Source organism: Heterodontus francisci, chromosome 23 (genome assembly GCF_036365525.1).
Source record: "Heterodontus francisci isolate sHetFra1 chromosome 23, sHetFra1.hap1, whole genome shotgun sequence".
Lineage (NCBI taxonomy): Eukaryota > Metazoa > Chordata > Chondrichthyes > Heterodontiformes > Heterodontidae > Heterodontus > Heterodontus francisci.
This window is the reverse complement of record NC_090393.1, coordinates 49,859,432-49,887,293: the sequence shown is the minus strand read 5'-3', so window position 1 is coordinate 49,887,293 and position 27,862 is coordinate 49,859,432. Positions and strand designations below refer to the sequence as shown.

General features: G+C 44.6%; 1 protein-coding gene across 5 annotated transcripts in view; it reads left to right on the top strand.

Moving 5' to 3' along the window:
- Positions 1 to 27,862, top strand: part of LOC137382793 (uncharacterized) — a 190,001-nt gene that overhangs the window by 46,117 nt on the left and 116,022 nt on the right. For 2 of the 5 annotated variants that reach the window (XM_068055217.1, XM_068055213.1), the window contains exon 2: positions 26,384 to 26,562. In XM_068055217.1, coding sequence (XP_067911318.1) covers positions 26,423 to 26,562 — 140 coding nt within the window. In that variant the 5' untranslated portion in view covers positions 26,384 to 26,422. Of the gene's footprint in view, positions 1 to 23,076; positions 23,198 to 26,380; positions 26,563 to 27,862 lie in introns of those variants that run through there. The other 3 variants (XM_068055215.1, XM_068055214.1, XM_068055219.1) reach the window with 3 other exon arrangements.

Genomic DNA, 27,862 nt, shown 5'->3' with positions numbered 1-27,862 from the left:
ACAGTACCTGAAAGGACAAAGGGGCTATTCCCTGCTCCAAATTAACCCACAATGTATCTGTGACCACCAGATATTGTGTGCAGAGGAGAATTCCAAAGTCTGCTAGGACAAGACAATCCACAAGGGCCAGGTCTGGTTAGGTGAGCTGGGCACACGACTAACTGGCTGTTGCAGGTTTTTTTAAACTTGCCACAGAGAATTTGAACTCAGAAAGCTCTATGCTCCTAGATTGAAAAGACCTCCTCTCGTCCTGTCTGCTCCCATCTCTTTCTCACCAGCTTCGGTATGCTTTGAAGACACATGAACCCCCAGAGAGAAAAGTCTCCTACAGATTTAAGAAGAATACTAGGTCCCAACAAAAAGCAAGATCAACCTACAAAAGGACTCTACAGTGAGCTCGAAGAACCGTAACAAACTCTTCAGATATAACCTCAAACCTTTCCACTTATTTGTTTCTTCTGCTCTTTTCTGTCCCCAGTGTATGCATGCTAGCGTAGGCATGTCGCATATCCGTAGGCGTTAACCGAATTAGAGTTTAAGTTTTAATAAATTTCACCTTCTGTAAACCTAAGAAATCCTGTTTATGCTCATTTCTTTACCTTATAACTGGAAAGAGGTGAATAACGATTTACCAAGGGGGAGCTCAAAATACAGTGTGTTAAAAAATAACATCCTGTTACAGTAAGACCAGGTGAAGACAGAAAGGGAACCCCTAGACTTCTTTCTCACCTGTAACACTTTGGAATGTATCCTTCTATCCTTGCCAGACAGTAAGACAGTTTGAAACTACAAAGCCATGTCTTTTGACCATTAGTAGCCATTTTGAAGCACATTGTTCACTTTTTTTAAAAGTCCATTTTTATAACTCTTCAGGTTAAATTCTTGTATTTTCAATTGCTGCACTTTACATGAGTGTAACACAATTCTGTTATGCCAGTTGCTGTATACTAATTAAAATAAAAATCTTTGTAATGAGAGCACTACTTTGCTGCTACCATAGTTACAGCAGGAAGTAGGGGTGGGGGTCAAAGAACAAAGGACAGTACAGCACAGGAACAGGCCATTCGGCCCTCCAAGCCTGTGCCGATCTTGATGCCTGCCTAAACTGACACCTTCTGCACTTCCGGGGACCGTATCCCTTTATTCTCATCCCATTCACGTATTTGTCAAGATGTCTCTTAAACATCGCTATCGTACCTGCTTCCACCACCTCCCCTGGCAGCAAGTTCCAGGCACTCACCACCCTCTGTGTAAAGAACACGCCTCGCACATCCCCTCTAAACTTTGCCCCTCGCACCTTAAACCTATGTCCCCTAGTAACTGACTCTTCCACCCTGGGAAAAAGCTTTTGACTATCCACTCTGTCCATGTCACTCATAACTTTGCAAACCTCCATCATGTTGTTCCAGTGAAAACAATCTGAGTTTATCCAGCCTCTCCTCATAGCTAATGCCCTCCAGACCAGGCAACATCCTGGTAAACCTCTTCTGTACCCTCTCCAAAGCCCCCACGTCCTTCTGGTAGTGTGGCGACCAGAATTGCATGCAATATTCCAAGTGTGGCCTAACTAAGGTTCTCTACAGCTGCAGCATGACTTGCCAATTTTTATACTCAATGCCCCGACTGATGAAGGCAAGCATGCCGTATGCCTTCTTGACTACCTTATCCACATGTGTTGCCACTTTCAGTGACCTGTGGACCTGTACGCCCAGATCTCTCTGCCTGTCAATACTCCTGAGGGTTCTGCCATTTACTGTATACTTCCCACCTGTATTAGAGCTTCCAAAATGCATTTCCTCACATTTGTCCGGATTAAACTCCATCTGCCATTTCTCCACCAAGTCTCCAGCCGATCTATATCCTGCTGTATCCTCTGACAATCCTCATCACTATCCGCAAGTCCATCAACCTTTGTGTCATCCACAAACTTACTAATCAGACCACCTACATTTTCCTCCAAATCATTTATATATACTACAAACAGCAAAGGTCCCAGCACTGAACACCACTAGTCACAGCCCTCCATTCAGAAAAACACCCATCCACTGTTACCCTCTGTCTTCTGTGACTGAGCCAGTTCTGTATCCATCTTGCCAGCTCCCCTCTGATCCCATGTGACTTCACCTTTTGTACCAGTCTGCCATGAGGGACCTTGTCAAAGGCTTTACTGACGTCCATATAGACAACATCCACTGCCCTTCTTTCACCAATCATCTTCGTCACTTCCTCAAAAAACTCAATCAAGTCAGTGAGACACGACCTCCCCTGCACAAAACCATGCTGCCTCTCGCTAATAAGTTCATTTGTTTCCAAATGGGAGTAAATCTTGTCCCAAAGAATCCTCTCTAATAATTTCCCTACCACTGACGTAAGGCTCACCGGCCTATAATTTCCTGGATTATCCTTGCTACCCTTCTTAAACAAAGGAACAACATTGGCTATTCTCCAGTCCTCTGGGACCACACCTTTGGCCAATGAGGATGCAAAGATTTCTGTCAAGCCCCAGCAATTTCTTCCCTTGCCTCCCTCAGTATTCTGGGGTAGATCCCATCAGGCCCTGGGGACTTATCTACCTTAATGCTTTGCAAGACACCCAACACCTCCTCCTTTTTGATAACATCATGACCCAGACTATCTACACTCCCTTCCCTAGACTCATCATCCACCAAGTCCTTCTCTTTGGTGAATACTGATGCAAAGTACTCATTTAGTACCTCGCCCATTTCCTCTGGCTCCACGCATAGAGTCCCTCCTCTGTCCTTGAGTAGGCCGATCCTTTCCCTGGTTATCCTCTTGCTCTTTATATACGTATAAAAAGCCTTGGGATTCTCCTTAATCCTGTTTGCCAATGACTTTTCATGACCCCTTTTAGCCCTCCTGACTCCTTGCTTAAGTTCCTTCCTACTTTCTTTATATTCCTCAAGGGCTTCGTCCGTTCCCAGCCTTCTAGCCCTTATGAATGCTTCCTTTTTCTTTTTGACTAGGCTCACAATATCCCTCGTTATCCAAGGTTCCCGAAACTTGCCAAACTCATCCTTCTTCCTCACAGGAACATGCCGGTCCTGGATTCTAATCAACTGACATTTGAAAGACTCCCACATGTCAGATGTTGATTTACCCTCAAACAGCCGCCCCCAATCTAAATTCTTCAGTTCCTGCCTAATATTGTTATAATTAGCCTTCCCTCAATTTAGCACCTTCACCCGAGGACTACTCTTATCCTTATCCACAAGTACCTTAAAACTTACCGAATTATGGTCACTGTTCCCGAAATGCACCCCTACTGAGACTTCGACCACTTGGCCGGGCTCATTCCCCAATACTAGGTCCAGTAAGGCCCCTTCCCTAGTTGGACTATATACATATTGTTTCAAGAAGCCCTCCTGGATGCTCCTTACAAATTCTGCCCCATCCAAGCTCCTAGCACTAAGTGAGTCCCAGTCAATATAGGGGAAGTTAAGATCACCCACCACTACAACCCTGTTACCTTTACATATTTCCAAAATCTGTCTACATATATGTTCCTCTACCTCCCGCTGGCTGTTGGGAGACCTGTAGTAAACCCCCAATATTGTGACTGCACCCTTCCTACTCCTGAGCTCCACCCATATTGCCTCACTGCATGACCCCTCCGAGGTCTCCTCCCGCAGTACAGCTGTGATATTCTCCTTAACCAGTAATGCAACTCCCCCACCCCTTTTACATCCCCCTCTATCCCACCTGAAGCTTCTAAATCCCGGAACATTGAGCTGCCAATCCTGTCCTTCCCTCAACCAAGTCTCTGTAATAGCAGCAACATCATAGTTCCAAGTACTAATCCAAGCTCCTAAGTTCATCTTGCCTTACCTGTTATACTTCTCGCATTGAAACAAATACACTTCAGACCACCAGTCCCGCTGTACTCAGCAACATCTCCCTGCCTGCTCTTTCTCTTAGTCTTACTGGCCTTATTTACTAGTTCACCTAGTTATTTCACCTGCTGTCCTACTGCTCTGGTTCCCACGCTAGTTTAAACCCCCCCGAGTGACACTTGCAAACCTCGCAGCCAGGGTATTTGTGCCCCTCAAGTTTAGATGCAACCTGTCCTTCTTGTACAGATCCCACCTGCCCCGGAAGAGATCCCAATGATCCAGATATCTGAAACCCTCCCTCCTACACCAGCTGTTTCGCCACGTGCTTAGCTGCACTATCTTACTATTTCTAGTCTCACTGTCACATGGCACAGGGAGTAATCCCAAGATTACAACCCTAGAGGTCCTGTCTTTTAACTTTCTACCTAACTCCCTGAACTCCCCCTGCAGGACCTCGTCACTCTTCCTGCCGATGTCGTTAGTACCAATATGTACCACAACCTCTGGCTGTTCACCCTCCCCCTTCAGAATGCCCCCTGTCCATTCAGAGACATCCTTGATCCTGGCACCAGGGAGGCAACATACCATCCTGGAGCCTCTTTCACGTCCACAGAAGCGCCGATCTGTGTCCCGATTATAGAGTCCCTTATAACTGTTGCTCTTCTGCGCTTTGCCCCTCCCTGCTGAACAACAGAGCCAGCCGTGGTGCCACTGCTCTGGCTGCTGCTGTTGTTTTCCCCTGATAGGCCATCCCCCCAACAACAGTATCCAAAATGGTATACTTGTTAGAGAGGGGGATAGCCACAGGGGATTCCTGCACTGACTGCCTGCCCCTTCTAGCGGTCACCCATCTATCTGCCTGCACCTTGGGTGTAACCACTTCTCTAAAACTCCTGTCTATGACACTTTCTGCCACCTGCACGCTCCTAAGTGCATCCAACTGCTGCTCCAACCGATCCATGCGGTCTGTGAGGAGCTGCAACTGGGTACACTTCCTGCAGTTGTAGTCGTCCGGAACGCTGGAAGCGTCACGGACCTCCCACATCTCACAGGTGAAGCACTTCACCGCTCTAACTGACATTTCTAGCACTAATTAATAAATTAATTTAAAATAAATAATTAAATACTTATTAAATCCTTACTAAATTAAGTTACAATTAACTATATTGTCCCTAGTGCTCGATTTCTGCTATAAATATTAAATGCTAAATACAGTAATCTCCTCCCTCCGGTTTAGTTACTCCTCTACTTATTAATTAATTAGTTAATTAGGGTTTTAATCAATTTTTATCAATGTTTTATTTTCAAATTCAGTACAGATTCCCTACCAGCCAATCAGGTCACAGCTTTCCTGTGATGTCACTTTTTCAGTTTTTTTTTCCACCAATGGTGGACCTGGCTCACCAGTGGTGTGTCAATATTTGCAAAGGTTTCTCCAGATGGAAAGGTTCAGCAGACAATCGCTATTTGGCTGAAGCCAGGGGACGAACTTTTCCAAACTCAGTCTATAATGACACCAATATTACCCAGCGGCTATGAGGGTCAGAGGGACCCAAAATATCCCTCTTACTCTGTCCTTTGCAAAAACATTTCACGCTGTACTATGAATGCATTTAGACTTTACTATGTAGTGCTTAATAGCAGCATGGAAATTGTTTCTTTGGATGATAAATCCACTTGCACATTATCTCTGTGGTGCTAATGAACCTTGTTATGACCAGGTGAGAAAGGTGCTAGGGTTTCCCTTTCAGCCTTCACCTGGTCTTACAGTAACAGGGTTTAATTTTAAACATACCGTGTTTTTAGCTCCCCCTTGGTGAATCCTTGTTCACCGCTTTCCACTTGTAAGGCAAAGAAACCAGCACAAACAGGTTTTCTTAGGTTTAAAGAAGAAATGTTGAAATTTATTAAACTTAAACTATAATTCGGTTGACGCCTACACGATGCGCCCACACTAGCATGCATATGCAATACACACATGCAAATAGAAACAGAAAAGAGCAGAAGAAATAAAGTGGAAACGTTTGAGGCAATATCTGAAGAGTTTTTGTTACGGTTCTTTGAACTCACTGTGGAGTCCTTGATTATAGGTAGATCTTGCTTTTCGTTGGGGCCCAGTGTTCATCTTAAACCTTGTTCACTGTAGGAGACTTTTCTCTCTTGGGGTACATGTGTCTTCAGTAGATTCAGTGGCTTGTGAGAAAGAGATGGGAGCAGACAGGAGAGCGATTTTCTCAGTCCAGGAGCAAACAGACTTTCTGCCCAAACTGTTTGTGGCCAGTTCAAAAGAAAACCCTAGAACATCCAGGTAGTTATGTGTCCAGCTGGTCTAACCATTACTGGCCCTTGTGGATTGTATTCTCCTTAGCAGGCCCTGGAATGCGCTTCCTCCCTTCAATAGCTGTTAGTGTGTAAATGTTTTTTTCCAGCCACGGCTGATCTGTTTAATCAGTCATTTCCTCACTCCAACAACAGTTAAAAATCAATGTTCATGACAAAATTAATGTGCCTCATACTTGGCAGGTGGTGGCCTAGCATGACAACCTCAAGAATGGTTACCATCAGAGTCATTAATAACACGTTTTTGACAACCAGGACAGATCGACCACTCTCCATTCCAATCTTCAACCATGAATAAATAATGATGTAAAACAATTACGTCATCTTGAAATTGGCGCAGGTGCCTCATATCAGTATAAAAGTGATATCTAATGCAAAAACTTTTACTCTAAATACAGCTTGGCTGTCAAATTTGCAAATGTAAGAGCAGACGTGTCTTAATTTTTTAAAAAATTCATTCATGGGATGTGGGTGTCGCTGGCTGGGCCAGCATTTATTGCCCATTTCTAATTGCCCTTGAGAAGGTGGTGATGAGCTGCCTTCTTGAACCACTGCAGTCCATGTGGGGTAGGTACATCCACAGTGCTGTTAGGAAGGGAGTTCCAGGATTTTGACCCAGGGACAGTGAAGGACCAGCGATATTGTTCCAAGTCAGGATGGTGTGTGACTTGGAGGGGAACTTGCAGTTGGTGATGTTCCCATGTATTTGCTGCCCTTGACCTTCTAGGTGGTTGAGGTCCCAGGTTTGGAAGGTGCTGTCTAATGAACCTTGGTGCATTGCTGCAGTGCATCTTGTAGATGGTACACACTGCTGCCACTGTGTGTTGGTGGTGGAGGGAGTGAATGTTTGTGGATGGAGTGCCAATCAAGTGGGCTACTTTGTCCTGGATGGTGTCGAGCTTCTTGAGTGTTCTTGGAGCTGCACCCATCCAGGCAAGTGGAGAGTATTCCATCACACTCCTGACTTGTGCCTTGTAGATGGTGGACAGGCTTTGGGGAGTCAGGAGGTGAGTTACTCACCGCAGGATTCCTAGCCTCTGACCTGCTCTTGTTCCCACAGTATTTATATGGCCATTCCAGTTCAGTTTCCGGTCAATGGTAACCCCCAAGATGTTGATAGTGGGGGATTCAGTGATTGTAATGTCAAGGGGAGATAGTTAGATTCTCTCTTGTTGCAGATGGTCATTGCCTGGCACTTGTGTGGCGCGAATGTTACTTGCCACTTATCAGCCCAAGCCTGGATATTGTCCAAGTCTTGCTGCATTTCTACACAGACTGCTTCAGTATCTGAGGAGTCGCGAATGGTGCTGAAGATTGTGCAATCATCAACGAACATCCCCACTTCTGACCTTATGATTGAAGGAAGGTCATTGATGAAGCAGCTGAAGATGGTTGGGCCTAGGACACTACCTTGAGGAACTCCTGCAGTGATGTCCTACATCTGAGATGATTGACCGCCAACAACCACAACCATCTTCCTTTGTGCTAGCTACGACTGCAACCAGTGGAGAATTTTCCCCCTGATTCCCACTGACTCCAGTTTTGCTAGGGCTTCTTGATGCCATACTTGGTCAAATGTTGCCTTGATTTCAAGGGCACCTCACCTCTTGAGTTCAGCTCTTTTGTCCATATTTGAACCAAGGCTGTAATGAGGTCAGGAGCTGAGTGGCCCTGGCACAACCCAAACTGAGCATCACTTGATAGCACTGTCGATGACACCTTTCATCAATTTACTGATGATTGAGATCAGACTGATGGGGCGGTAATTGGTCGGGTTGGACTTGTCCTGCTTTTTGTGTACAAGACATACCTGGGCAATTTTCTACATTGCCGGGTAGATGCCAGTGTTATAGCTGTACTGGAACAGCTTGGCTAGGGGCGCGGCAAGTTCTGGAGCACAGGTCTTCGGTACTTTTGCCGGAATATTGTCAGGGCCCATAGCCTTTGCAGTATCCAGTGCCTTCAATCGTTTCTTGATATCACGTGGAGTGAATTGAATTGGCTGAAGTCTGGCATCTTTGATGCTGGGGACTTCAGGAGGAGGCGGAGATGGATCATCAACTCGGCTCTTCTGGCTGACGATTGTTGCAAATGCTTCTGCCTTATCTTTCGTACTGATGTGCTGGGCTCCCCCATCATTGAAGATGGTGATATTTGTGGAGCCACCTCTTCCAGTTAGTTGTTTAATTGTCCACCACCATTCACAGCTGGATGTGGCAGGACTGCAGAGCTTAGATCTGATCCGTTGGTTATGGGATCGCTTAGCTCTGTCTATCACATGCTGCTTATGCAGCTTGGCACGAAGTAGTCCTGTGTTGTAGCTTCACCAGGTTGGCACCTCATTTTGAGGTATGTCTGGTGCTGCTCCTGGCGTGCCCTCCTGCACTCTTCATTGAACCAGGGTTGGTCTCCTGGCTTAATGGTAATGGTAGAGTGGGTGATATGCCGGGCCATGAGGTTACAGATTGTGGTTGAGTACAATTCTGCTGCTGCTGATGGCCCACAGCACCTCATGGATGCCCAATTTTGCATTACTGGATCTGATTGAAATCTATCCCATTTAGCACAGTGGTGGTGCCACACAACACGATGGAGGGTATCCTCAATGTGAAGACGGGACTTCGTTTCCACAAGGACTGTGCGGTGATCACTCCTACCAATACTGTCATGGACAGATGCATCTGTGGCAGGTAGATTGGTGAGGATGAGGTCAAGTATGTTTTTCCCTCTTGTTGGTTCCATCATTACCTGCCACATACCCAGTCTAGCAGCTATGTCCTTTAGTACTTGGCCAACTCGGTCAGTAGTGGTGCTACAGAGGCACTCTTGGTGATGGACATTGAAGTCCCCCACCCAGAGTTCATTTTGCGTCCTTGCCACCCTCAGTGCTTCCTCCAAGTTGTGATCAACATGGAGGAGTACTGATTCATCAGCTGAGGGAGGGCGGTAGGTGGTAATCAGTTGGAGGTTTCGTTGCCTATGTTTGACCTGATGTCATGAGATGTCATGGGGTCTGGAGTCGATGTTGAGGACTCCCAGGGCAACTCCCTCCCGACTGTATACCACTGTGCCGCCACCTCTGCTGGGTCTGTCCTGCCGGTGGGACAGGACATACCCGGGGATGGTGATGGCAGTGTCTGGGACATTGTCTTTATGACTATGTCAGGCTATTGCTTGACTAGTCTGTGGGACAGCTCTCCAACTTTGGCACAAGCCCCCAGATGTTAGTAAGGAGGACTTTTCAGGGTCGACAGGGCTGGGTTTGCCGTTGTCATTTCCGGTGTCTAGGTCGATGCCGGGTGGTCCGTCCGGTTTCATTCATTATTGACATCATAATGGTTAGATACAACTGAGTGACTTGTTAGGCCATTTCAGAGGGCATTTAAGAGTCAAGCACATTGCTGTGGGTCTGGAATCACATGTCGGCCAGACCAGGTAAGGACAGCAGATTTCCTTCCCTAAAGGACATTAGTGAACCATGTTTATTGCAAATATTTAAATTGGAAAATAAATAGCTCGGAAACCAGTAACTCATGAAGGAGTCCAGTTGAATTCCTAGCTGACTAAGTTGGATGAAAAACTTTCTGTCCTCATTTCTGCAGCAATCCCAGCTGCTTTTGACAACTGGAACTTGAGATCCGATAGTGTAGAATTTGCAGAGTAACACTAATGTGTCTCTTTTTCTAAATAGTAGTACCTGGGGGGAGAGAGGTTCAGCAGCACATCTGCTGTCTGATCTATGCCTGAGGTTGCAGAAAGACTTGCAGATTTGATCTGTAAAGACATCTGCCTAACCAGTCGCTGCGAAAAACAGGGCGACTCATAACTTCCCTTCTTTGCAGAAACAGTTCTCAGAATAATGTGAATGTTTTCAAAGCAAATGTTGTTGATGTAGCATTAGCTTTTCTAAAACATTTGAAATATAACAAATGTGTGATGGAGGAGCAGCAATATATAAGAATCCTCCCTAGGTTGGGGAGTCTAGAACCAGGGGACACACTTTCAAAATGAGGGGGAAGCCACTTAGGACAGAGATGAGGAGAAATTTCTTTACTCAGTGGGTTGTGAATCTTTGGAATTCTCTAGCCCAGAGGGCTGTGGAAGCTCAGTCATTGTGTATGTTTAAAGCAGAGATTGACCGATTTCTAAATACAAATGATGCAAGGGGATATGAGGATAGTGAGGGACAAAGGTATTGAAGTGGAAGATCAGCCATGGTTGTATTGAATGGCAGTGCAGCTCGATGAGCTGAATGGTCTACTCCTGCTCCTATGTTCCGAATCTCAATGGGAATTATTATTTGCTTTGTTAAATAGGGTATGTGTTTTATCTCCCTGTGCAACACACCATTCCCCAACCAAGGGATGGCCTGACAACTTACTGTTAGCCTGCTGATAAAATGGTGAAAATGCTGGGACACTTTTTTGAGAGTGGTCTGGGTGGATGTGCCATCTGGTTTCATTCGCAGCAGGAGAAGGAGATGGTCTTTATTTTTTGGGCCTGCTCCAAATGGCAGAGCTGAGATTAGGCACTCCCTGCTGGGGAGGCATGAGTGCCAACGAAGTCCCTCTGTTTAGCCAGATATCCTTAGCAATACCGGACATAGTTTTTGCTGATAGCTAAAGGTGGTCTCACTAGTATAAGTCCTGAACTGAGTGAAGGAGGCTGCTGAGTTTGAGACCCGCTCTGTGACAATGCCGGGCACTAAGCTTACTGAGCAAACTATTCCATTTCAGGAGATCCTGACAAAAATAATCAAACATTTTCAAAGGGGGACAGAAATAATATAGGTCTGTGACTGCATCACAGACCCTGGGAAAGTGGCCAGATTAAGCAAATATTTTGTGCTGAGTTGACATAGGCAATTTCCATTTTGTAGACAGAGACATTTATAATGAAACACAAGTCATCATAAAAATTGGTCAAAAGGAATGAAAATAAGAAATAAGCTTTTAGAGGTAGGAGATGCACACTGATGTAAAATATTAATCATTTCATTTTTGCAGATTCCATTGCTTATTGAAGATTAAAGGTTCACAAATGAGCAAATCAGGGTTTTATCTGAAATTTATAACAAACCTGATCTAGGGTTGACAGTCAGAAATTCTAACACAAAGTCTCTATTGTTCTGTAACATTCAGTGGAGCCTGAAATGTACTCCAGTAACCCAGTCTTATTCAGATACATCCAGCCAGTTGTTTTGAAAAACAACCAGAGAGGGTGAACCTGTAACGAGGAGGGGAAGCTTCTGCCCTGAGGCCACAGAGGTTTATGTAAGTCTTAAGAAATCTACAACTGTTCAGACTTAGTGCAGTTGAAATTCTGTGTAGATTAACCACTGCGATCTAGTGTAGCATTAATTGGAGCTTCTGATTCAAATGGGATACTGCTGGTTACGTGTTCCTTGCCTCCAGTCCAACTGCCACATGCCCAGGACCCCCTCTACCTAAATGCAATTAAACTTCTACCCAGGCCTCACACTTCCTACCAGGCCGTAGTCCAGACAGCCCATTGCCTCCCAGGCTCTGGACTCTTCACTCTCCCCCCTAACCCTAAATCCAGCATCTCCGTACTTCCTCCTGGCCTAACCCGCCTCTGACCTCACTCCACCCACTTCTCACTTCCTCCACGGCAATTATCCAGATTGCCCATTCCCTCCCAGGTTCCCAACCCTTTGCCTTCTGCCCCAGGCTCAGCATTGACCTGAGTCCTTTACCCTGTTCCCTTGCAGTCTGACTTCTGCCCCCTTCCCAATTCCCAACCTGCTCCCACTAGGCTCAGTTCCTCAGTTTCTCACTTGGTGTGTGGGAGAGAGGGGTGTAACAGACACCGACTGATACTCGCTGTCGTGAGCTGCCTTGGAATGGTTCTGCGAAGAAAGCATCGGCACTTAAACCTAGACTGTGATGGACACCACCACTGCCTCAGCTTCTCATAAATTCATCTTTCCCATAAAAGTACATTGTCACATGTTGGACCACCAGAAGCTTGCACGGCACATGCTCCATCTTGTTGAGTCCTAAAATGATAATTGGAGGCCTATGTATATCATAAGTGGGCCTGTTGCCTGACTCAGATGGGAGTACTGGTTGCACAGAAGTAGGGCTATGGGGATATGGTATGCTGCACACCTTTGGCAGGAACAGAATGGAAAATCACACTCTATCATTGCTATTGCTTGCTTCTGCTGGCTGGCAGGCTTTGAAATTTCCCTCGGTGAAACCTAGTCTTCAGGAAGAAGAGGCCCCATAAGGGAATTGTTACACTGCTGCTCCCCTGATCCCATGAGGCTCCACCTCCTTCCTACCTAATGGCCTCAGGAGAAACTTTCTGAAATATTAACTCTGGGCTGAATTTTTCTAGGACAGCAAATGTCCCGCCACCAGGCCCGAAAGTGGGAGGCAACCCCACTGTGGCAGGTGGCGGGACCCGGGGACCCAATTAAATGGCTGCCACCAGGGATACCATCCTATTAAGGATGATGGCCTGCCCCCAAAGAGTTGCTGACCCAATCAGAGGGCCAGCAGCTCAGCAGCATTCTTGCTAGCAGTGGCCATTGCTGAGGCTGAGGCTGCAGTTGCAGGGAGAGAGTGCCTCAATGGCTGGGCACCCTCAGAGACTGATATATTTGGGTTGGGGGTAGCCTGGGTCTGACTGCCAGGTGATCGGAGGGGGCTGTCACTGAGGGCAGGTGGCATCATTGATATGCGGCAGACATTGCTGCCAGCAGGGCCCCTTCATGGGCCATAGAGTGCCCAAATAGGGGCTGCTAGGTTTCACTGGGCAGTTCATCCAAGTGGCCGCAGGGCCCTCCCGACACAGGCAAAATGACCGCGAGGTGGAAAGTTGCCCTAATTGACCACTTAAGTGGCTCAATTGACCTCCAGCAGGCAGCCAATCTGCCAACTTTCCAGGCAATGGCAAAATGGCATCGGAGGCGCCATTTTGCCAGCCTTCTCGCCTCCAGCCTCTCCCTAAAGGGCCCGGAAAAGACCGGCCTCTGTTTCTATGTTTGTCTTCACTTGTCTCTCTTTATCTTTCTCTCTAGAGGATCAAAGAATCATAGAATGGTTGCAGCACAGGAGGCCATTCAGCCCATCACGTCCATGCTGCCACTCTGCATGACAGTCTCTTTCCCTGTCTTTCCCCCCATTTTCTCTCTTATACATGTATAATATAGAGGGAAAGTATAAAGACAAACAGTTTGGCTGGACATTTACAGTATTCGCTTTCCTGCCCATGCACAATGAAGGATTGAAAATCTAGCCCAAAAGTTTACCCAATGTCTATACTGGCAGATAAGGTGTTGACCTGACTGGTGAAAGCTTGACTTTGTGAAACGCTGCAGTCAATAAGTGAATCAATCCACATTGATCTGTTCTTCCCAAACCAGCTATTTGAATGCTGATGTGGCTGATTAGGATTCGTGGGGCGTATGCCTTCCTTGGCTACAGGCCTGAAGTTGTTAGAAAAGACAACACTTGTCATCCTGACATCAGATCACAGTCTCCTGAGGACGATCGCTGTTTATTTTCCACATTACGATTGCCGATTGACACTTTGCTGAATGGGTAAAATGGCCCAACAGGCTGCTCAATTACACAGAAGGACAAATACTCTTATAGAACTGTTATGTAATCTAAAGTGAGGTCAGTCCAGTCAGAGCCAGCTGAGTGAAGCCAGTACCATGAGAGGCAGCTCCCACATTGAATATACCGAATGGACTATCAGTTTTCAGAAAGAAAAGAAAAACTTGCATTTATATAGTACCTTTCACAATTTCAGGATGTCCCAAAGCGCTTTACAGCCAATGTAGTACTTTTGAAGTGTAGTCACTGTTGTAGGAAATGCAGCAGCTGATTTACACATAGCAAGCTTCCACAAACAACAATGTGATAATGACTAGGTACTCTGTTTTAGTGATGTTGGTTGAAGGATAAATATTGGCCAGGAAGGTGGGGAGTATTCCCCATCTCTTCAAATGGTGCCATGTCCACCTGAGAGGCAGATTGGGCCTCAGTTTAACATCTGATCCAAAAGATGACACTTCTGACAGTGCAGCACTTCCCCAGTACTGCACTGCAGTATCAGCCTATAGTGTGTATGCTGTAGTCCCTGGAATGGTATTTGAACCCACAACCTTCTGACTCAGGTGAGAGAGCTACCGACTGAGGCACACCTTAGGGAGTTCCAGGATTTTGATCTAGTAACGATGAAGAAACACTGATAAATGCCAAAGTCAGGATGGTTTGCAACTTGGAGGGGCAAGTGCAGGTAGTGGTGTTCCCATGCGCCTGCTGCCCTTGTCCTTCTAGGTGGTGGTGGTCATGGGTTTGGGAAATGCTGCTGAAAAAGCCTTTGTGAGTTGCAGTGCGTCCAAATGATGGTGCACACTGCAGTCACGGTACTCTGGTGGTGGAGGGAGTGGATGTTTAAGCAAGTGGATTTAGTACTGATCAAGCAAAATGTTCTGTTTTGGGTGATGTTGAACTTCTTGAGTGTTGTTGGAGCTGCATCCATCCAGGCAAGTGGAGAGCATTCCATTACACTCCTGACTTGTGCCTTGTAGATGGTGGAAAGGCTTTGGGGAGCCAGGAGATGATTCTCTCACCGCAGAATTCCCAGCTTTTTGTAGCCACGGCACTTATGAGGCTGGTCCAGTTAAGTTTCTGGTCAATGGTAACCCCCAGGATGTTGCTGCTGGGATATTTAACGATGGTAATGCCATGGAGTGTCAACGGGAGGTGGTCAAAATCTCTCTTGTTGGAGATGCTCAATTCCTGACACTTGTGTGGTGTGAATGTTACTTATCATTTATCAGCCTAAGGCTGATATTGTCCAGGTCTTGCTGCATGCAGGCACTGAACTGCTTCATTATCTGAGGAATTTTGTATGAAACTGAATACTGTGCACCAGTTTTGATTTGGTGACTGTTTCTTTAAATCCAGTCATAGTGCATGAGCAGTTTAAAACTCGACAGCCATTCAGATCCCTGCACCAAGCTTATTTTGACACTATTGTGCAATCTTTCCCAGTTATCAGAACCCCAAGTATTTTTATTTCCACCCCCTTCCTGATCTAGGAGCAGTGAACATCACTGTAGCATCTCCATCTGCCACCCTGAGCGAGATCAACTAACTGACCATCGTCCAAGCACCCATAGAATGGTTACAGCACAGAAGGAGGCCATTTGGCCTGTCAGTTCCATGTCAGCTCTCTGCAAGAGCCATTTAGCTAACGTCACATTCCCGTCCTTTCCCTGTAGTCCTCCAAATCTTTTCCTTCAGGTGCTTATCCAATTCCCTTTCGAAAGTCGGAATTGAATCTGCCTCCACCACATTCGCAGGCAGTGCATTCCCGATCCTAACAACTCACTGCTTCTGCTGCCAATCACTTTAAATCTCTGCACTTTGGGTCTCAACCCTTCTGCCATTGGGAACAGTTTACCTATTTACTCTGTCCAGACCCCTCATGATTTTGAAAACCTCTATCATATCTCCTCTCAACCTCCTCTTCTCTAAGGAGAACAACCCCAACTTCTCCAATCATAACTGAAGTCCCTCATCCCTTGATCCATTCTCATAAATCTTTTCTGCACCCTCTCTAAAGCCTTCACATCCTTCCTAAAGTGCAATGCTCAGAGTTGGACACAATACTCTAGTTTTGGCCGAACCGGTGTTTTATAAAGGCCCATCATAACTTCCTTGCTCTTGTTCTCTATGCCTCTATTTATAAAACCCAGGATCCCATATGCCTTTTTAACCATTTTCCCAATCTTCCCTGCCACCTTCAATGATTTGTGCACATGTACCCCCTCTGTTCCTGTACCCCCTTTAGAATTGTATCCTTTTTTTATAATGCCTTTTCTCGATCTTCCTACAAAAATGTATCACTTCACACTTCTCTGCATTAAATTTCATCTGCCATGTGTCTGCCCATTCCACCAGCCTGTGTTTATCACTGTCCTCCTCACAGTTTACAATACTTCCATGTTTTGTGTCATCTGCAAATTTTGAAATTGTGCCATGTACACCCAAGTCTCAGTCACTAATATACATCAAGAAAAACAGGAGTCCTAGTACCGACCCCTGTGAAACCCCACTATATACCGTCCTCCAGTCTGAAAAAAACAACTGTTCACCACCACTTTCTGTTTCCTGTCCTTCAGCTAATTTTGAATCCACACTGCCACTGTCCCTTTTATTCCATGGGCACAATCCCTTTAGTATTCTGTCTTAATGCTTGTCAGTCACATTGAATCATACTCAGAGGACAACCTCTGGGCAGCAGTAAAATATGCTGCTGTCTGTCACCATTACAAATAATAGTTTCAGTGGAGTACACAAAGCACAGTCACATCATGAAACTGAAGGTCGTGTTTTGAAGAGATTTGGAGAATGTAAGTATAATAGATTGGGGATTACATTGGTTTTAGGTTATTCAGGGGTGAGGCCTAACTTGGCTGTTGAGCTGTCCTACAAAAATCAGCTCAACTAAAAGCAATTTGGTCATCAGCAGTATTTACAATCCATTTAACTTTTAGGTCACCAACACCACCCCCCACCCCCAAAAAAATCAAGTGCTAAGATGGAGACAACTTGATGTCTTACCTGATGTGCGGCGATGTAAAATGGGTGATAGAGAGTTGGCAGCTCGTTTTACATCTCACCCCTTCGAAGTCAATGGAAATAAAAAGTAAGAGAGATGTAAAACGAGCTGCCAACTCAACAGCACCCATTTACACTGTGGCCCGAAAGTCAAATCTCCCCGAGCTACTTTACTGCATTCCTTGTATACGTTGAGGATAAAGCATCAATGCAGCCATCACAAACAGAGTTACCGGCAATCTGGCTGTGACTAGCCAAGTGCTGTCTGGTGCGAGGCCTGCGTGCCAACACCACTGGAAGAAGTGTGGTGTGTGTGGTGCTGTATAAAGAGATGGTGCCACCTATACATGGCATTATTAAAAAACAAGAATCCACAGGGGTATATTTTCACAGGCAGGAGATCCTCCTGCTTGCGAGCAGTAACACGAGTGGATGAGCTCTGGAGGGAAGGGCCATTGTATCTGAGGTTTTTGTGGCTCTTCCTCTGAAGTTAAGATGGATGAGTGAGAGAACCTCTCCACTCTGGAGATTTGCCCCCACCGCCCCACATCTCTTCGGATTACAGAATGCCTGGGGCAACTATCAAACTACACAACTACTTTCATATGACAGGAAAAGTTTATAATGGGACGTTTCCTTTGGCTATTCAGTTGATGGCCTCCTGCGAAGCTGAGTGGAGAAATTAGGTGCCTCTCAGAACAGATCTTAGTGGGCAGGTTAATGTGATGTGTTCCATGGTCAGGGACACATGGCCACAATCACACTTTGGACCATCCCTCAGCTTCCACTTGTGGAGCAGGTGGCTGCATTGTCCATGTCCTGTGTGGATTCTGTTGAGCACTGTCCACTTTCTTCGAAGGAGCTGAAGCCAGGGACCTCTGCTGTTGGTCAATGATGAGGTGTTGCTTCTTTGTGTTGCATGCGTCCCATGATTCTATACATCTGGTAGGTGGGTTTATACCAGCTGCATGAATATTAGCTGCTCTTTCCCAGAATGGCCAGCACAATTTTAAATGCTTTCGTGGTGGGTTTTTTGAGTCTTTGTGAATGGGAAGCTGAGGCATTGAATGATTACTGAAAGCTTCTGTAGCAGGTGTCCACACCAGACAGTGTTGTTTACCGATGACAAGTCTAAAAGCAGCTCCAGTCTTCAGCTGCTTCTAGATCCCTGTTGCTAGTGAGAGCAAAGACCTGGTCAGGGCATCTTCTTCCTTCTCTGAAGCCTACTTACTCGTTTGGGACAGGAGCTTCTAAAACTGGTTTTATTGAGTTAAGGAGGAGCCATTTGACCATCTTAAGGATCATAGAGAGAAGGGCGATGGGACAATAGCTTTTGGGATCATGGGTTGGTTTTCCTGGCTTTAGGAAGGCACTGACTTTGGAATAGTGCTAGACTGTCACAATTATCCCAGTGTCAAGGATTTTCGAGGTGTGTTTGGGAAGCCACAACTATCCATTTGGGCCCTGCCTCCTGAGCAATTCTGGGTAGCTGCTATCAATCGCAGCAGCCTTCCTAGACTTGGTGGCTGTCAGCACTGTGTCCACATCTTCGGTGGTGAAGGCAGCCAAGAAGGTAGTGTGCAGAGCAACATTTTGCAGAGAGAGTTTAAGCAGCTTTTTCACTCTGCGTTTCTTTTGTTGATGGTCGTTTCCTTTGAGTTGATTAGGTGGCAGGCTGCAATAGCAACTGCACTGACCTAGATGGCCCTGGATGGCATTGCCGCCAGTGATCGTCCCATTTCCTTTGCTCTATCAGAATCTGTGAAAAGACAATTGAATGTTTTGTATTGAGTCTTTCAGAGCTAAGCAAACATTTTATTCTCTACAGATGGTATCCTACTATGTACATTTTCTGTCGTACCTGATGGGTAATATGTCGTCACATTATAAAGCATAACTGGAATAAAGTAGTAAATTATAGAATAATTCTGGATTTATAGCTTTATTTGAATAAAATAAAACAGTATTTAACAATTCTTCATTTGAGATGCCATTATACAGAGAATAAATTTTCTGACAGTCACCAGGCTGTAAAACTGGCGTTGTGGATTGACCAACTGTAATAGAATCCACCCGATCTTCACTTCCATTGAGATTGATGGAAATAAAAATGGTGATCCAGGGCGCCAGATTTTACGCCCTGAAAATGAAGTTGGAAGGAGCGTGCAGTGGAAAATGTGGGGGGCGGTGGGATGGAGGATCACATGCTGGTAATGGAAGCCCGGTTTCCCGGCCATCATTCTGCACTGGGCAAACTCTTTTTCCCGTGGCTCCTGATATGAGATTGTAGCATTTGGGGAACCAGTTGCTAAACAAGCTCTCTCTACAATAATAAAGCCAGAAAGTGCTGGAAATACTCAGTAGGTCTGGCAGCATCTGTGGAGAGAGAAGCAGAGTTAATGTTTCAGGTCTGGGACCTTTCATCAGAAGCTCATGCTACAGTCTAATTACAGTGTGTCAAAAGTTTTGGGAACTCTTAAGATTTAAAGATGTCCCTGAAGTGTCAATCGCCCTACATGTGCTATAATTCGCTGGTCCATGTATCACCTGCAATATCAGATCCAAGACACAGACTAACCATCAGGTACTTGGGAATTTATGAGAGCATTCGAGCTCTATGGAAAGATGAAGGAGAGAACAAGCTGTCACTTGCTGAAATGCAGTGTTGTTTAAACAATCGTAAGTTAGTAAAAAAAATAATTTTGGACAGAGTCAGAAATTCCCCTCAGTTCCAATAGTCTGTGAATATTAAGTCAATATTTTTCTTGTATTCTGAGATATACATCAATTTAAAACAGGAATGCCATTTCATGCAATATCTGAACTTTATTTCCCATCTTCTCCGCTTCCTCCCTGAAGGAAATCATTCGAATTTATTGATCCGCTGCCGATGCTTGGCTGCCTTGGGTGCTTTGTTCAATTCTTCAGGATAAACCTAGCAGCTGGATGTTGGCAGGCTATTTGGCCGGGCAAATTGGAGCTGCTCTTGATCCTAGGGCCATCAGGCCTGTTGGATTGTCTTGGAGATTACTATCCCAATGCTGCTCTGAGCAACCCCGAAGAAACAACAAGGGAAAGGAAATTCTGGGTTTTATTTTTCATTTTCTTTGAACACTTTCATTTATTCATATTCGAGATGGGGAAACAAGGCTGTTTGGCTGACAACCAAGAATCATCCAATCGGGTAATGAAGAGTCTGTTGGCTTTCCAGTTGGTGTGGGAAGGCAGTGGGCCACGAGGATGGATGAGTCAGGTGGCCAATGGCGGGGGCATGTTGGTTGGAGGCAGATGGTCATGTGATGACCCCCCCCCCCCCCCACTCCCACCTCCCCTGGGAATAGGTCAAAAATACATCCAAGCTAAGTTGTCAACTCTAACATGCAAATGTTCCAGCAGGAGTCACTGAATAGTAATGAGCAAAAGAGACCCTGGTTGATTTTCACCACCTCAGCCCATGGGTATGGTGTCTAATTTTACCATCCTTAACACTGCCCAGGTTGAGATCAGCTGATTGAACCCATGCCAGAGACTGAAGTTACAGTTCAGTATCACATTGAGCAATAAACCACCTCCAATCATTGAAGTGTCACACTTTGTTTCATGACGGAAACCCTATTTTATGTCGTGACCAAGGGAAGGTCATTTTGTCTTTTGGGTGCAATACCTCATTGCTTTTACTATTAATGAAAATATTTGCATTTATATAGCACCTTATCACATCAAAGAGCACCACACAGTGAGATACGTTTGAGTTGCAATGACTGTGACATGCCTGGTGGTGAGAAATTGGATCTAAGTCCATCCTCACTTTTTGTAGACAGACTAAAGATCCTGTGGAGATACAGGATAGATGCAGTCATGAAAGTAATCCATGGGAAGGTATTGCCATCCATTATCCTGAGCACATTAACCTAAAGCTTAACAGGGCTGGGAAGATGTTTCTCAATATCATAGGGAGTTGGAACTGACTGGTGAGTGTAGAAGAGATCCAAAATAAAGCTGCCTTTTCCATACTGTCCTTACCGGCTGTGTTAAATGATGTGAATGGATTTAAATCTACTGCATGGAGTAGTTGAGACAAATAGCATAGATGCATTTAAGGGGAAGCTAGGTAAGTACATGAGGGAGAAAGGAATTGAAGTATATGCTGATAGGGTTCTGTGCATGTCAGGTTTTGCAATGGTCAGGAGGCTGCATTTCCTCTAGTGAAATAAAATCATATGCTGCAAAATCCAGCGGTTGGATTTTATATTTTTGTTTTGCAGCAATGTCCAACAAGCTAGGGTACGACTTAAAGCGCTGGCTTGTTTCTGCAGTATCCTGTTATTGTGCATTTTTTGTTGCTTACATTTAGACTGCGTGAAAATGTAAAGCCCATCTCATAGGGCTCATGCTGCGCTGCTGTACAGAATTAAAGATGGAGGCTTCACTTCTTGTCTTGTGGAAGAAGGCTTGAGGATTTTAGAACTGCACCACAATGTGTCCTTGAACAACTGCCATGCAGTGTCACTGCACATTTTACAAAGGCTTTGAAAATGGCACAAAAGCAGGCTCACTAGGGAAAATCACACAAGACAGGATAAATTGGACACGTACATGTTTTATGACACATAGGGATGTCCTATTCCACTTTTGAAATAGATGGGAGCTGCAGTACAATCTGTGGAGGTGTATTGGATTTAGCAAATCTGAAAGGTAGTCAGAATTTAGGAACATAAGAACAGAAGTATCCAATCAGCCCGATGGGCCTGCTCCGTCATTGAATTAGATCATTGCTCTTCTGTACCTCAACTCCACTTTCCCATAGCTCCATATCCCCTGATACCCTTACCCAACAAAAACCAATCGATCAGTCTTGTAAGCTCCAATTGTCTCCCATCACTTACAGCCTTTTGGGCAAGAGAGTTCCACATTTTGCTATCCTTTTGTGAAAAACTACTTCCTGATTTCTCTCCTCAATGGCTTAGCTTTAATTTGAGATTAATTAGAATAAAATCCATGAATTACATGGACTATACAATGCAGAAACAGGCCATTCAGCCCAACAGGTCTGCACCAGCATTTATGCTTCACATGAGCCTCCTCCCATCCCACCTCATCCAACCCTATCAGCATATACTTCAATTCCTTTCTCCCTCATGTACTTATCTAGCTCCCCTTAAATGCATCTATGGCTTTCAGCCTCAAATGCTCCATGTTGTAGTATTCTCACCAATCTCTAAGTAAAAAGTTTCACTGAGTCCCTTATTGGATTTATTAGTGACTGTCTCATATTTATGACCTCTAGTTTTGGACACGCCCACAAGTGGAAATATCTTCTGTACATCTACAATATCAAACCCCTTGATAATTTTATAGACCTCTATTAGGTTACCACTCAGCCTTCTCTTTTCTAAAGAGCCCCAGCTTGTTCAGTCATTCCTGATAATTGTAATCTCAGTTCTGATATTATCCTTGTGAATCTTCTTGCATCTTTTCCAGTGCCTCCACATCCTTTTTGTAATATGGAGACCAGAACAGTTCACAGTACTCCAAGTGTGGTCTAACCAAGGTTCATTACAAGTTTAGCATAGCCTCTCTGCTTTTCAATTTTATTCTTCCAGAATTGAATCCCAGTGCTTGATTTGCTATTTTTATGGCCTTATTAACATGGTGGAAATGCACAATTAGCAAAAAACAGGTTAAAGTTTCAGGTGTAATTTTACATCAAGAAGTGGCCTCAGCAACGCTGGGCTATGGAGGGATAAATATTGCTCCACTTCTGATTGCTTCCTGACTTGTGTGGATGTTGGGCAGGATCAGACTTGACTGGGTTGCTTCCCACAGTCAAACAGCTCACCGACGCATTTAAAGGACAGCTGTTTGGTTGAGGGACCAGAGAACTGATGGCATCCATGTGGCATGTGGCACAGTGTGAGCCAGCCAGTGGCTTTGTGAGAGGAGAGCAGGATGCTCTCTGTACTGGTGTCTGCTGTGGTTCAGTGGATAACCTCCAAGCCAGAGGGTTGTGGGTTTACATCCCACACCAGCAACTTGAGCACATAATCTAGACTGATACTTCAATGGAGTGCTGCACTGTCAGAGGTGCTTGTCTTTGGATAGAAATTAACTGAGGCCCTGTCTACTCTCTTAGCTGCCTGTAAAGGGTCACATGGCACTGTTTCGAAGAAAAGCAGGGGGAGTTATCCTCAGTGCCCTGGCCAATGTTCATCCCTCAATCAACGTGACTAGAAAAAATAGATTATCTGATCATTACCAGATTGCTATTTGTGCAACCTTGCTGTGCTCAACGTGACTGCTGCATTTCCTACATCACAACAGTGTCTATGCTTCAAATGAGCTTCATTGGTTGTAAAATGCCTGGAGACCCCCTGTGGTTGTGAAAGATGTGATATAAATGCAAGTTATTATTTTTTTCTCCTGTGTGCTTTTCCAATCCTAGGTCATGAGAGGGAGTAGAGAAATGTGGCTGAGTGAATGGGCAGTCAAACTTTGCACATATGTCTGCAATTTTCTCTTTAAGCACTTTGTTTCCTGATAATGGTTAACAGGCTCTGAGGAGAACAGTTAGATATTTAACTGAGTTCTGTAATGTATTGGTTTTGCTTCTGTGCTCACAAAGAGTGTGTGTTTTGTTTTCCAAGAGCATCTTTGCCCTAGAGGAAAGCTTAAACGCTTGAAAATTGCCTTCTATTCCATCTTCTGTGAAAGTGAACAACCTAGTTCATCTATTCACTGTGCCCCTGTATCTCTGCTCTGCTAATGTGATTGATGGAGCTTGCATTGCCTCCTGAAGTAACTCGTTACAACTCCTCAGCGACAGATTCCTGGTGAGGGGGGAACTGAGGCCCAGAGCTTATCTCCAAGATGCATTCTGTATGGGGGTGGGGTGGAATGTGAAATTTGGAATGGAAAATTGGGAATTGTGTGTATCCCACCTGACAGGCTGCCTGTCAGATGGGAAGGCCTGCAGCACAAGGCAGCAGCCGAGCTGAGAGCAGATCAGTCCAGTTGGGGGGGTGGTGGTGGACAGGGTAGGGGTCTGATTGTAGTGACGGAGGCAGATGGTTGTTGGTGGTCTGTTCGCGGGGGAGAGAATCAAACAGATCGCAGTGGGGAGGGGGATTTACTGGGTAGCTTGTGGGCTTGGAGGAAACATTCCTGCTCCACCTGGTCCACAAGCAGAACCGTAAAGGCATTTATCTCATGGACCCACAGATTGGGCCTCCACCTCGCTCAAAATTAAATTTAAATCGCAGCGCTAATGGTTGTATAGGCCACGGCTGTGGTATGTAAATTAGATCACCCCCCCACCTGCCTTCTGTGGGAGCCTCATCCATGGCCTGATTTTTGCACTTTAAAATTTAAAGTGGTGGGAATGGGGTCAGGTCCTTATCCTGATATTTTACCCCATATTCTCTCCTGCCTGTTGGGGTTTGGGGGGAAGGTTAAAATCAAGGCTCTTATATTTTGCTTCTGTGTGGCATTCCAATGTGTATGGTATTAGATCACAAATTCAAGTCAAACTAAAATAGAACTACTCATGATGAAGTAAAGTTGAAACGTAAGGTTCCACATTATTGGAAGGATATTGAAGCAATAGGTACAGCACAGATTCAGTAGTATACTGACAGGTATGAGGAAATAAAAATATGAAGAAAGGCTTGAGAAATTGGGGCTGTTTTCAGCAGAACAGAGGAGATTGAGGGGTGATTTTATAGAAGTGTTTAAAATGATGAAGGGCTGAGACAGAGTAAGAAACAGGCTGTTTCCAGAGATTGAGGAGTTTAGAAAGAGGGAGCAAAGAAATAAGATTAAAAGCAAGAAATTTGGAAGGAGAAACCTTTCTTTTTACACAGAGGGTTGTGAGGCTTCAGAATGCACTGCCAGGGTTGGTGATTCAAGCACAGATCATTTAAAAATATGTTAGATATGTGATTGAAGGAAAGGGGAATAGAGGCATATGGGAACCAAGCAGGCGAATGTGATTAGGACTACTACTTGCATGGGGGAGGGGGCTGGGTTTAAAAACTGGCATGGACTGGTGGGCTGAATGGCCTGTTTCTGTGTTGTAATTCCATTAACTGTAACTTCCTTCTCCTGCCCAGGCTAAGATCAACTAATTCAGCACAAATTGAGGACCCAACCTCGGAATTTTCTCCCCACTTTTTAGTTACTGCCGTTGTTTAATTAGATAATTGCCTTAGAATAGTTCCCCATTATTCTTTTCTTTTTGCCTCGCACCACCCATTCTTTTTGGTGCTGTGCTACCTCCAAGGGTCAAGTAAATTAGCTGTGTGCTTTCAGAACGTGAACAATTAATGGGAGAATCATGGACAGGACTGGCAACAATGGGCTTTTTTAACAAGGGAACAGTATCCAGAAGACATAGTACTGTCGAGATACTCCATTAATCAGTTCATTCCATTAGACTGAACAGTGAACAGCTGCTATGGAAGCATTTAAAATGATAAAGAAAGAGCTTTATACAACACAACATGACCTCAGAACATCTCAAAGCCTTTCAGAGCCAGCAAAGTACTTTTGAAGTGTATTCATTCTTGACATTTAAGGAAATGTGACAGGCAAATTTGCACACAGTCAGGTTCCACAGACGGCAGTGAGATAAACAACCAGCTATCCTGTTTTGCAATTGAAATTGGTTGAGAGATAAATGTTGGCCAGGACACCCGCCCTGCTTCAAGTATTACAATGGGATCTTTTATGAGAGAGCAGATTAGGCCCTGGTTTAACATCTTATCCAAAAGACTGTTAAGGAATGGATGTTCTTACATTTATAAGTCATTCCTCAAGATCATAGGGTTTAGGAATTAAGCATACCATGATGACTATTACTAATAATCATTACAATTATACTTAAGAATGCACTTCTAGCAATATTGATTCACCAGAGAATTCACCATTTTACAGGTTTTGAGCTCGATGGCTGATCAGATTACATTGAATTCTGAGATATCTTTGTTAATACTCCTTTCGCTCTGGCTACGTGAAAATCTGAATGTTTCTGCATTACCGAATCCTCATTTATCACTCAGCACCGATTTGCCTGTCCTGTCCTACTCCCCTGCTTGGCCACACTCGCTAATTTTCCAGTTCTCAGGCAGCTGCCTTTTCACGACTGGATCTAACAAAGACAGTTTCTTTGTAATTTCTTATCAGCTGAACAGTATCTCTAACAGATACAACTGTTCATTCCCACCGAGCAAACTAAACATTGAAACTCAGTTAACAGGCAAAAAGCTATGAGGAGAATTAACCTTTTCCTTACGAGATAGTACAGCACTCTACTGTTAGGTCAGTCTAGCCAATGCACCTAAGTCCTGGAGAGGGGCTTGAACCTGTGACCATCTAACTCAGTAGATGAGTTGTTTCCAATGTATCAAGGCCAAAACCTAATTCTAGGAAGCTCGCTTTATGCACTTGTGTTCTCATTTAATTTTTAACTTGTGAGCATTATCTCTTCAATAACCAATGAAAAGATTGGCCATGTCCACAGAATGCTATCGTGCACCGTTTATCTAAAGTCTCACTGGTTTTAAATGAAGCTGCTGTTTTCTCCAGTAGGAGTTCACACGAGAGAGTCAAGTCTCACAGCGCTTCAGGATGGTAGACTGGAATTGGTGGGTCACCCTGCGTGATCCGAGAGACATCTGGACAAAGCACCCCACGCTAATTCTGAATGAAATTGTCTTCTATGCCGTGGCCCTCTTGAGCCTGAAGCACGCAGTCCGAAATGGAGGAAGGTAAGCAGAAATTGCATAGTTTTTCTATACGAGACTTTCTCTTTGATTGAATTAATGTGAAAAGTAACAGAACCACATCTCTGTAATGCTACAAATATAATATATAAAATAAGAATGAATTTTTGAGTCCCTGGCTAGAGGCTCATGATTTATTGCAGGGTATTGAAGAGGTCATGATGATTACTAGTTAGGCTTAGCCAAGGAGTGGGCCCAATGTGTTCTCTAAGAGGGGATACTATGTTATTAATATTTCATTCTGCTCCCAGTTAAAGTCATCTATACAAAGCAATGGGTCACTCCTCTGGTGCCAGGCAGTTGATCCAAATCCACTTTCTGCCTAAAGTGTTCCTAGTTGGTTAGTGTTACTATCAGGGTGGGAGTAATGCACTGTTTATTCCTCCCCACTACTCCACATGTTACAACATATCAAGAAAAATTTTCACCTATCAAAGACTAGTCAAATTAGACACTCTATTTGTCCTCCAGAATAAAGCACACCAAACCAGGTTTCTTTAAACAACAACAACATTAACTATTTATTGGTAAATAAATAATAGGTCTTAACTACTAATGAGATAAATCAATATATATGAAAAAAGTGTTATTTCCTTAACCCTCATGCACACTCACATACATTCAAAAAAACGGTTAACCAGGGAAAGGGATTTTTGGTTTACAGCTGTTTCTTATGAATAGAAGGAAGAATAAAAATAATTGAGTTTATGACATTCTGGTAGGATGTTTTTGGTACGGTGAGGTGTCCCAGAGTCGAATAGTTGGATGTCACTCCAAGTCTCTCCAGGCGAGATTGATGAACAGTATGTGATGGGTAGGCGTTCACGGCAATTTAACTGCAGCAGGCCTCACAAAGGTTTTCCATCAGGGGTGCAGCAACCAGTCTGCTTAGGTTTTTAAAACAGCAGTCCAGCAGTAGAAGCTTTCTTGAGATTTCAGGATCTCTCAAAACACAGGAGGCAGCAGGAACTGCTCTGGATGCAGGAATTCTTCAGAGACTGGAGGCAATAGGAATCTGCCACCTTTCAAATGCAGGATTCCTTTTCAAGAAATGCAAGTCTCCTTTACAGACAGAGGTAACACTTTTCTGGGTCATTCTCACTTGTTCCAGGCAGGTCAAAGCAAAGATTTCAAATGCCTGCCCTTTGTCCAATTCACAGGCTTTTTAAAGGGTCCAACGTGAAAAAAGAACCTTCCTGAACATGGTCACATGTCCAGACACAGTGTCTCCCCCTGTCACTCAAAAGCTGCTCTGAAGAACGGTCAAACTCTTGTGGTTTCCTTG